General features: G+C 32.9%; 1 protein-coding gene across 3 annotated transcripts in view; it reads left to right on the plus strand.

Moving 5' to 3' along the window:
- Positions 1 to 11,530, plus strand: part of CCDC122 (coiled-coil domain containing 122) — a 34,931-nt gene extending 23,401 nt beyond the window's left edge. For all 3 annotated transcript variants that reach the window (XM_033104786.1, XM_033104785.1, XM_033104787.1), the window contains one exon: positions 11,116 to 11,530. In XM_033104786.1, the coding sequence (XP_032960677.1) occupies positions 11,116 to 11,265 (150 nt within the window). In that variant the 3' untranslated portion in view covers positions 11,266 to 11,530. The remainder of the gene's footprint in view (positions 1 to 11,115) is intronic.
- The last annotated feature ends 608 nt before the right edge of the window (positions 11,531 to 12,138 follow it).

A 12,138-nucleotide genomic window follows, 5' to 3' on the forward strand; every position in this document is an offset into this window, starting at 1 on the left:
ACTTGGTACAATACAACATGCATCTTATAATGAACTAATGCATTAATATGGGCCTACCTTATTCTTTTTAACTGCTGCAAAATATCCCACAGTATGGCTATACCTTAATTGATTTAGCTATGCCACAAGTGATAGACATTACATAGTTTCCAGTGTTTCATTATTTAAAAAAATGTGTGAACATTATAGCACGCATACCCTTTGCATCAAGAAGTAGAATTACTTGGTGATAAGATAAAGTCCATGATCTTTCTATTACTTACTATCTTTTCTTAATAATTATCACCACAAATACTACTACTACTACTAGTAATAATAATAATAATAATAATAATAATAATAACAATAAGAATAAAATAGTACCATGGATTCTTACCCACCTCCGCATGACCCTCATTGAACAAATATTAAAATTGGCCTTATTGAGAGCCCCCAATTTCCATATTAACTTCCTTCAAATACTTGGCTCTAACTTGAGTGCACATGCATGGGGGCTAAGTTTCAAGGAGCACAGTGGAGAAACCACAGCTGCAATACTGAAGAGCTAAGCGGAGGTTTTAGCATCTACACAGTACTATATCTGCCCACTGCCCATGGCTGTCACACCTTAGCAATAAAGGCTGTACCCAGAACTAAGAACTGAGACAAAGCTTGACTAAGAACAAGACTTGGACCTCAGAACAAAGCTGAGACACACTTACAAAAGTATAAAATAAGGTCTCACAAGTTCAAGATGATCCACCAGTAATTTAACAGAACAAAACTCAACACTTTTCAGAGGAAAATAACAGAATCCGGAGTTTGCAATATATGTGCAATAGTCAGTTAATAATAAAACATTCTTAGATGTATAAAGAAATAATAAAGTATTACCTATAAATAAGAGAATAATTAATAAAAGCAATTACAGTTGACTCAGTAGTTGTTAGACAAGGACTGAAAATTGTGATAAATATGTTATATATTCTACAGGAAAAAATACGGGTATAATAGATAAAGAGAGAGAATTTTAATTATATAAAAGAATCAAATGGAAATCAGCGCTAAAAAGAAAGCTGAAAACAATTTATTGGGTGGTATTAGCAAGTTAGACACAACAGAAGGCAAGGTTTTTCTTGAACTTGACAAATCAGCATTCATCAAAGCAAGCACACAGAGAAAATGAAAAAAACGTTGAAAAAAATGCACAGAGCCACATTGATTTGTGGGACCATGTTAAGCAATGTTACAGGTGGGAAATTAGAGTCCCAGAAATAGAGAAGAGAGAAAAAAAAACAGAACAGAAAAAATATTGGCAAAAATTTTTCCAAACTTGACAAAAAATAACTCATAGATTCAAATTTTGCAAGCTTAAAAACTTAGTAAACCCCAAGCAGGATAAATACAGAAACCCCAAGCAGGATAAATACAGAAAAAAATCTATAGAAATTGTCAGGCTACCAAAAACCAAATAAAAAGAAAAAAATCTTAAAGGCAGCCAGAAATAAAGTCACATGAAATACACGTGAAATACACAAGAACAATGATTAGAATAATTATTGATTTTTCTAAATAGATTTTATGTTTTAGAGCGGCTTTAGGTTCACAGCAAAATTGAATGGAAAGTAGAGAATTTCCATATGTCCACTGCTCCCCCAAAGCCTCCTCCAAGCCTCCTCCACTGTCAACGTCCCCCACCAGATGGTACATTTCTTTCAACTGATAAACTTACATTGAATGGCATTATCACCCGAGTCCGTAGTTTACATTAGGGTTTACTATTGGTGTCGTACCTTCTATAGGTTTTGAAAAATGTGTAATGACATGTATTCATCATTACAGTATCACACAAAATAGATTTCTTGCCCTAAAAATCCTCTATGCTCTGCTATTCCTCCTTCCCTCCTTTCTTTTCCTCCCCTCTAATCCCTAGCTAAACTACTGATCTTTTTTTTCCACGATTTTGCTTTTTCCAGAATGCCATAGAGTTGGAATTATGTAGTATGTGGACTTTTCAGATTGTTTTCTCTCACTTAATAATATGCCTTTAAGGTTCCTTATGTGTTTTCATGGTTTGATAGCTTTTATTTTCTTTTTTTCAGTGCCAAATAATACTCTGTTGTCTGGCTGTGCCACATTTTATCTGTTCACCTACTGAAGGATATTTTGGTTGCTTCCAAATTTGGGCAGTTATGAATAAAGCTGCTATAAACATCCATGTACAAGTCGTGATACAGACATAAGATTTCAACTCATTTGGGTGAATACCAAAGAATTTGGTTACTGGATCGCGTGGTAAAAGTATGTTTAGTTTTGTAAGAAACTGCCAAACTGTTTTCCAATGTGGCTGTACCATTTTGCATTCCCACCAACAATGAACGAGAGTTTCTGTTGCTCCACATCCTCACCAGCATTTGGTTTTGTGAGTTTTCCAGATTTTGGCCATTGTAGTAGGTATGTAGAGATATCTCATTGTTGTTTTAATTTGCAAATCTCTGGTGACATATAACGTGGAACATCTTTTCATTTGCTATTTGCCATCTGTATATCTTTTTTGATGAGGTGTCTATTCAGGTCTTTGGTCCATTTTTTAAAAAAATATGGTTGGTTGGTTTCTTATTGTTGAATAAATTATCTATCTTTATCTATTTTAAATAACAGTCATTTTTCAGATGTATCTTTTGCAAATATTTTCTCCCCGTCTGTGGCTTGTCTTAGCATTCTCTTGTAGTGTCTTTTACAGAGCAGAAGTTTTTAATTTTAATGAATTCCAGCTTATCAATTATTTCTTTCATGGATTGTGCCTTCTGAGTTGTATTTAAAAAGCCGTACCATATCCAAAGTTATCTAGGTTTTCTTCTATGTTCTCTTCTAGGAGTTTTATAGTTTTGTGTTTCACATTCAAGCCTATGATCCATTTTGAGTTAATTTTGTGACATGTGTAAGATCTGTGTCTAGATTCATTTTATTTTGAATAAGTAAATGAACATCCAGTTGTTTCAGCACCGATTTTTTGAAGAGATTCTCTTTGCTCTTTTGTATTGCCTTTGCTTCTTTGTCAAAGGCCAGTTGACTATTTTTATGTGGGTCTATTTCTGGGCCCTCTATTATGTTCCATTGATCTACCTGTCTATTTTTTTCCCAGTACCACACTATCAAAATTACTATAACTTTATAGTAAGCCTTGAAGTCAGATACTGTCAGTCCCCCAACTTTGTTATTCCCTTTCAATATTATGTTGGCTATTCTGGGTCTTTTGCCTTTCCATATAAACTTTAGAATCAGTTCATTAACACCTACAAAATAACTGGGAGGGATTTTGACTGAAATTTCATTGAATCTCTTGCTCAAGTTGGGGAGTACTGATGACTTTATCCATGAACATGGAGTAACTCTCTATTTATTTAGTTCTTTGATTTTTTGTTATCAGAGTCTTATAGTTTTTCTCATATACATCTTCTTCATCTTTTGTTAGACTTATACCTAAGTGTGTAATTTTTGGAGGGTGCTAATGTAAATGGCATTGTGTTTCTCATTTCAAATTCTACTTGCTTATTTCTGGTATATAGGAAAGTGATTGACTTTTGTACATTATCCTTGCATTCTTCAACCTTGCTTTAATTTATTACTGATTTTGTAAAAAAATTACAAACAGTAGAGGTCAGTAAAAAATAGTAGGCATCATTAAATTCTGAAAGAAGGAAAAAAAACCTGTGGAACAATGATTCTATATGAATTCTATATCTAGTGAAAATATTTATCATATATGAAAGTCAAGTACGGGATTTTCTTATCAACAAAAGCTGATGGATTTTGTTTCCAGTAGACCTCAAAAAATACTAAAGAAAGTTCTTAAAGCTGAAAAGGAAATTATACCAAGAAGTAATTAAAAGCACTGGAAATGGGAAATATATGAATAAATAAATGAGTCTGTCATTTCTCAAATTATTTAAAGGTTAATTGATACTTTAAAATTAAAACGATGTGTTTTGAGTTTTGTGACATATACAGAAGTAAAACATATCTCAATAATTGCCTTTTCTGTCACCATATATTTGACCCCCTATACCTTCTTCAAACTCCCCTCATCACCCTTTTCCTTTGGTAACTGACATACTGTTGTCTATTTCTATGAGTTTTTTGTTTGTTTTTTTGTTCATTTGTTGCTTTCTGTTTTATATCCCACATATTAGTGAAATCATATGGTTCTCGTATATTTTATTTTCAACTGCACATGCAACATTCACCAAGATAGACAATCTACTGGATGATAAATTTCAAATAATTTTATATTCTTTGATCACAACAGAATTCAATTAGAAATCCATAAAAATAAAAGCTAAAAGATTTATATGATCTGTAGAGAAACCAGAATATAATTTACAATAGTTAAGATATGGAAGCAACCTAAGTGTTTATTGATAGCTGATTGGATAAAGAAGATGTGATACATATGTACAATGAAATCTTACCATTTTCAACAACATGGATGGACCTAGAGGGCATTATGCTAGGTGAAATAAGTCAGACAAATGAAGAGAAATACCATATGATTTCATTAATATGTGGAGTCTTGAAAAACTCAAACGAATGAACAATGAGAACAACAAAATCAGAAACAAACTGATAGATACAGAGAACAAATTGGTGGTTGCCAGATGGGAGTGGGTAGGGGGATGTATGAAAAAGGTGAAATGGATTAAGAAGTACAAATTGCCAATTATTAAAATAGTCATGGGGATGTAAGTACAGCATAGGGAATATAGTCAGTAATATTATAATAACTACAGATGGTGTCAGGTGGGTACTAGACTTATTTTGGGGTGGTCACTTTGTAAGGTATATAAATGTCTAGTCACGATGTTACATTCGTGAAACTAATATAATATTGTATATCAACTGTAACTAAAAAATAAATTTAAAAACGATAAATCAATATAAGTAAGATAGCTAGAAAATACATAAATGTTTCAAAATTGGGCATTACAATTCTAAACTCATGAGTCAAAGAAAAAAATCACAAGAATTATTAGAAAATATTTGAAATTGAATGATAATGAAAGCACAATATATGAAAAATGGTGGAGTATAGTGAAAGCAGTGGTTAGAGGAAAATTTACACCTTTAAATGCCTATGTTAGAACAGAAAAAAGGTTTAAAAGCACTTATCTAAGCTTTCACCACAAAAACCTAAAAAAACAGAATAAATCCAGCCAAAAACAAATGGAAGGAATGAAATAATAACTAGTAGAAATCAATGAAATAGAAAACAAAAACTAGAGAAAAAAAAATCAACAAAGCCAAAGTTGAAAAAACTAATAAAATAGATAAACCATAGCACCACTGATAAAGAAAAGAAAGGATAGTATGGACATTACTTCAGGTTCTATAGACTTAAAAGTGTGATAAAAGCCTTTTATGAATAAATTTATGTCAATAAATTTGACAACTTAGATGAAATGGACATGTTCCTTGAAAAACACCTACCATAACTAACACAAGGTGAAATTATTTTTATGTTTACACTTATGATCCATTTCAAATTAAGCTTTATAAATGGTGTGGGGTAGAACTCAGTAAAATTGAATTCATAGTTAAAACCCTGCCCATGAGGAAAGCTTCAGACTGACATGGCTTCACTGGTGAATTCTATCACACATTTAAGGAAGAAATAATGCCCAGCCTATCCAAACTCTTTCAGAAAATGCGAAGAGAACTCTTCCCAACTCATTTTAGAAGGCCAGTATAACCCTGATATAAAAAAGTGAACAGGAACATTAGCAGAAAAGACATTACAGATCAATGTCCCTCATGAACATAGATGCAAAATTCCCTATCAAAATATTTTCCAGTTGAATTCAGCTATATATAAAATGGCTAGTCCCTCATAATGAAGCAGAGTTTACACCAGGAATGTAGGTTGGTTCAACTTTCAGAAAGCAAACATGTTATTTACCACATTAACAAAATGAAGGAGATAAAAGGATATAATTAACTCAATAGTTGCAGAAACAGCATTAGAAAAATTCACCCATTTATAATAGCAGCTCTTGGCAAATTAAAAATAGAAGGGAACTTTCTCAACCTGATAAGTGTCATCTATAAAAAACTTACAGCAGCGACATATTTATTGATAAAATTTTGAATGCTTTTTTCCCTAAGATTGGGAATAACGCAAAGATATCTTATCCCATTTCCTCTATGAAATATTATGTTGGAGGTCATACTCAGTTCTTTAAGACAAGAAAAAATACATAAGGCATAAAGATTGTAAAGAAGTGAAACTGTCTTTATTCACAGAACACATGATTGCTCTTATAACAAATCCTAAGGAATACACACACACACACACACACACACACAAACACACACACAAACACACTCACAAACGCTAATAAACCAGTAAGTGAATTTAGTAAGGTCTGAGGAAAAAAGATGAAAATACAAAAATCAATGGTATTTCTATGTAGTTTCTATGTACTAGCAATAAACAACTGGAAAGTGAAATGAATGAAACTCTTTTTTATTAACCCTAAAGAACATAAAATACTTGCTAATAAATTTTCTGAAAAAAAAGTGCAAACTTTTACATCTACAAGGAAAATATTACTGAGAAATTAAACAATACTAAATAAATACAGTGATATACTAGATTCATGGTCTACAAAACTCAGTATTTTTAAAATGTTAATTTTCCCTCCAAAATGATCTATGGTTTCAACACCATTCCATAAAACTCCCAGTAGGAATTTTTTGTAAAAATTAAGCTGATTTTAAAATGCATATGCAAATGCAAAAGATCTAGTTAGCCAAAACAATCTTGAAAAAGAAGAATAAAGTTGTAATACTTACCCTACCTAATAGTAAGATTTATTATGAATCTACAATTATCAAGAAAGTGTATACTGTTAAAAAGAATGAATAAGTGGACCAATGGAACAGAATAGAGTTCAGAAATCAATTACGCTTTGTAAATTTTACAAAGGTTTCAAGATAATTCAATGAAGAAGGAAAACCTTATCATAGGTGGTGCTGGAACAACTGGGTATCTATATGGAAACAATGACCCCTATGCTTACTTCACAACATACACAAAACTTCATTTGAAATGGATCAGAGATCTAATCATAAAAGCGAAAACTGTTAAGCTTCTAGGAGAAACCATAGGAGAATATCTTCATTATGCTGGATTAAGCAAAGATTTCCTAGGACACAATACGTACTAACCATAAAGGGAAGAAAAAAATCGATACATTGATTAAACTTGAAAACTTCTGTTCTTCAAAAGGCAACATCAAGGAAATGAAAGGACAAAATCAAAGGAGTAAAAATATTTTCAATACATATAGCATAGAAAGGACTTATATCCAGATCTTGTATATAAAGAACTCCTACAGTTATTTTTAAAAATAGGTAAAATATGTAAACAGAAATTTTACAAAAGAAGACATAGGATGGCCAATAAGTACATGAGAAGATGCTTGCCATCTTTAACTATCAAGGAAATGAAAATTAAAACCACAATAAGAATCACACGTAATAGAATGGTGAAAATTACAACAAATGATAATACCAAATGTTGCTAAGGGTGTGGAGCAACTGGAAATTTCTTGCATTTTTTTGTTGAGATTATAAAATGGTGCCACTGCTTTAGAAAATGGTTTGGCAGTTTCTTAAAAAGTTAGCATACACCTACCCCAGGTCTCAGCAATTCCCTCCTAGGTGTTTACTCAACAAAAATGAAACCATGTATCTTTGAAAAAACTGGCATATGAAGGCTGATAGAAGCTTTATTCATAATAACTCTAAGATAGAAACATCACAATGGTCCCTCAAAAGAAGAATGGATAAGCAAATCGTGGTATATTCTGATAATGGAACACTAGTCAGCAATAAAATGAATGAACTACTAACACACACCATGGGTGTATAAATTTGTCAAAACTCATTGAACTGCACACTTAAAAATCTGTATATTTATACTTCCATAAAAATACTTAACCGTACTTTTTTGAGTGAAGAGCTGAAGCAAAGAGAAGTTACGTGACATGTTTAAGTGGCAGCAAGTGAGTCCCAGGTCTTTTAAGTGCAGTATATTCTCCACGGTAAAACAGCCACATCACGTGAATGTCTGTAACATGTGTGGAGAAATTGAGAACAATATAGAATTTGGCAACATATTTTACATAACGTTCTTCTCAGAATAGGGTAGCAGCTGTTTGATTTACAAAAGCTGTCTCATTTTATTTATGTATGTATTCATTAATTCATTCAACACATTCATTGAGTTCACACTATGTGCCAGTTACTCTTTCAGGCTCTGACAGTAGAATGGTGAACAAAATAAATGGTTAAAAATCCCTGTCCTCATGGAACTTGCATTCTAGGTGGAGAGATAGACATAAACAAGATATATAAGTAAGACATATAGCACTAGCTGTGGCTGGGGGTCTAGAGTTTCACTAAGGGGACCTGGCACGTCTCTATTCTGAGCCGTTGTGTAGTCATTTCATAGCTTAACTATTGAAGAATAATTTCAGAAGCAGGCTAATATGCAACCAACCAAATTTACTGGTTAATCAAAAATTTGTTCCAATTATTTTATTTCTGTTAATGTATTTTATGAACACAACTCTATGAATATGCATTCAGTGACTGTATTCTCCTTATGAATGTATTCTATTGGCTATGTCAATGCATATATATTATATTTAGTGTATATATGTGTATATATATGTATATGTATATACACACACACATACATATGCATATATATCAATGGGTATATATCCTCTTAAACATATTCGATGTATAAAAAAATCTTCTTTTGAATAGAGCTTCATCATTTAATATAATGTTTCAGTTTATTCTATATTTATTTCTAATCCTTTTAAAGTCATTTTCTATTTTGCCAACATATCAGCCAGCTTAGTTCACCAATTTGAATGAATTAGCTAAATTTGCAGAATTACCAAACACCAAAAACTTAGAAAGATGTATAATTCATGGCAATTTATGTGAAGTGTGAGTTGACAAGTCTTCACTTTGTTTTTATAGCCATGATTTGGAATGCTTAGTGTGTTTCAGTCCCAGTTCCCCTGCTCTGCTGCGGAACTGTGTTTCAATGTAATTGGTTTCCTTTGTCATCCTGTGTGTTTTATTTTATGCATTTAAAAACATTATTCTAAGGAGTCCATAGTCTTCACCATACTGTCAGAATGATCCATGTACACTTGAAACCTATGTAATTTTACTAACCATTGTCACCCCAATAAATTTAATGTAAAAAAACAGGAGACATTTACAAAGAGATAAAATTAATTCCATAATAAAGTGGAATGTATTATTAAAAAAAAAAAAAAAAGATCCATGGCATAATAAAGGTAAAGACACCCAGAGCTAAGGGAAGAATTGGGAAAGAGAGGGGAATTTTTGCTGGTGGAAAAACAGAGATGAAAAAAAGAGTAATTGGCACGCAGTATATCCCCTTCAGCATATAGCACCATCTGGGTCACAGCAAGAATAGCTGAGGGGGAGACAGAAGGGGAGACAGGTCGGGGACAGAGCCTTAAGGCTCCAGAAACGCAGAGCCTTGTATCCCTACATCCCTCTTAGGCTATGAACTTATTTTTGGCATATCAGTTCTTTTGATAAATTTGGTGAATTGGTGTTTTGACAAATTGATCCTTATTTGAATTGACTTAGAACCAGCCTCCTGACTTGCTAGGGCACTCCCCTCAGTAGATAGAGAAATAAAAAGGTAACATCCCTATTACTCTATCAGTTCATTTATAAGTGGGTGTTTTACTGCAGTGAAATACCACTTCACATCCACTAGGATGGCTATGATTAAAAAAGACATAATAACAAGTATTTTCAAGAATGTGAAGAAATTGGAACCCTCACACATTTATCATGGAGATATGAATATGGAAAATAGTCTGGCAGTTCCTCAAATGGTTAAGCATAGAGTCACCATATGACCCAGTCGTTCCACTCCTAGATATATACCCCAGACAAGTGAAAACGTGTGTCCACACAAAAACTTGTACATGAATGTTTATAGCAGCATTGTTCATACTGAGCAAAAAGTGGAAACAATTCAAATGTTCATCAACTGATAAAATGGATGAATAGAATGTAGTATATCGCACAACGGAATAAAAGAGAATGGAGCACTGACACCTGCTAAAACATAGATGCTAAGTGAAAAAAGCCAGTCACAAAAGACCCTGTGTGATTCCGTTTTATAAAATGTCCAGAATAGGCAAATCTGTATAAAGACAAAGCAGTTCAGTAGTTGCCTAGTGCTAAGGGTGCTGTGAGGGAACGGGAGTCAATGCAATGGGTACGAGGTCTCTTTTTGGGCTAATGAAAATGTACTACAGTTGATTGTGGTGATGGTTGCACAACCCTGTGAATATACTAACAGCCATTAAATCGTACACTTTAAAGGATGGATTGTGTGGTATGTGAATTATATCTCAATAAAGCTGTTACAAAATAGGCTGGGTGCTCTTTGTACAGCCAGCACCAGTATCAGGAATTTGGACTTTTTGACTTTTTTGTGGCCTGAGGCCAAAACTCCTGCACTTTCCACGGTACTCACTGACTTCCAGTGTAGCGCTGTCTGGCTCAGCATAAATACTGATCTACTTAATGTCTGGGAAATGCACCACAGGATCTAAGTCTTTTAGATCAGTGGGTCTGTGTTTCCCTGAAGCACTCGCACAGGGAATAAAACTGTTGCTCTGAACTGGTAACTGCTTGATAAGTAGAAGGTACTCCGGCACGGATATTTCACTTGAGTTCAAATCCAAAATACCATCACTTGGTAGCTGTAAAACCTTGGTCAAATCTCTTAAACTCTTTGATCTTTGGTTTCTTTATACAAAAATAGAATATCTACATCATGGGTGTGACAAAAATTTAATTATATGTAAAAAGCTCTCAGCACAGTGTCTAACAGGTAATGTTGAATAGTTATAATTACTGTTTATATTTATTATCATTATTATTTACAGGGAATAATTTCTAATCAAGTGTTTTCCTCTTCAGAGTAGTCAAAATATCCTTTAAGGTTGTTTACTGTTTATCCTTCTCAAGCCCTGTTGACATGTAATCTTCTTTTAATAGGTACAACATAAGAGATATGGTGCGATTCTTAAGCGTTTGCATTGTCAGGTGAACAAGCTTCAGTCAGATAGAAGACAGTGGCAATGGAACATTCAACAATTAGAAAAAACAGCAGCTGAACTAAGAAGATGCATTGCAATGAAAGATTAACCTGTCCTTAGGGCAACGCAGAGCACACAGTATGCCGACAAAACTTACAGCACAGAATGCAGAGAAATCCTTTGGATTCTTTTTTTTTACTCTTATTGATTTTTATTGAAGTATAATTGACCTACAGTATTACATTTGTTGCTACATATATAATGGTAGTGGTGCTACCATTTACACACCACTGTCAGAGGTTTGTCTTAATGACACACACAGAGGGGGCCAAAAAAATGTATACACATTTTAAGAAAGGAAAAATCTGTATTATAATTACACTGATGGTAACCACTTTGAGCGTCTCTTGTAAGCAGAAGTCAAATGTGACTTGTATTCATTTTTTTTATTGGTGTATATTATTACAATTTTAATACAGTTTTTTTCTTCCTTAAAATGTGTATGCATGTTTTTGGCACCCTTTGTATATTTTCTCTTTTTTGAATCAGTCATTTGTTAAAGTGCCTTCCAACACTGCAGGAGACAGCAGTAGATGGACAGTAGGAACACTTGCAGAATCGTGGGCAACTCGATGAATATTTTTTGTGTATTAGATGTACTTATGAATGCCTGTTTATAAATATATTGCCTTTATTATTATACGAAGTAAAAATTTAGAGGAAAAGAAACACTTGAGTTTACAATGATTTAAATTGTTAAGATATTTAAATAGTTGTCTGTTTCAAACTTTTTATTAGTACTTGTTTTCTTATTACCGTCTTCACAGCAGTCCATAAATATTCACATTTACAATAATGTTGTTATATGTTCAATGTCTCAGATATTTTCCTTAGTTTTTCTCTTCCATACAGAAGGTAGCAATCATTTTTCTTTGTTATTAGATAACATTTTTAGAATGTTGCAAAGTATAAATTTTTTTGT

This window comes from Rhinolophus ferrumequinum, chromosome 4, assembly GCF_004115265.2.
Source record: "Rhinolophus ferrumequinum isolate MPI-CBG mRhiFer1 chromosome 4, mRhiFer1_v1.p, whole genome shotgun sequence".
Taxonomy (NCBI): Eukaryota; Metazoa; Chordata; class Mammalia; order Chiroptera; family Rhinolophidae; genus Rhinolophus; species Rhinolophus ferrumequinum.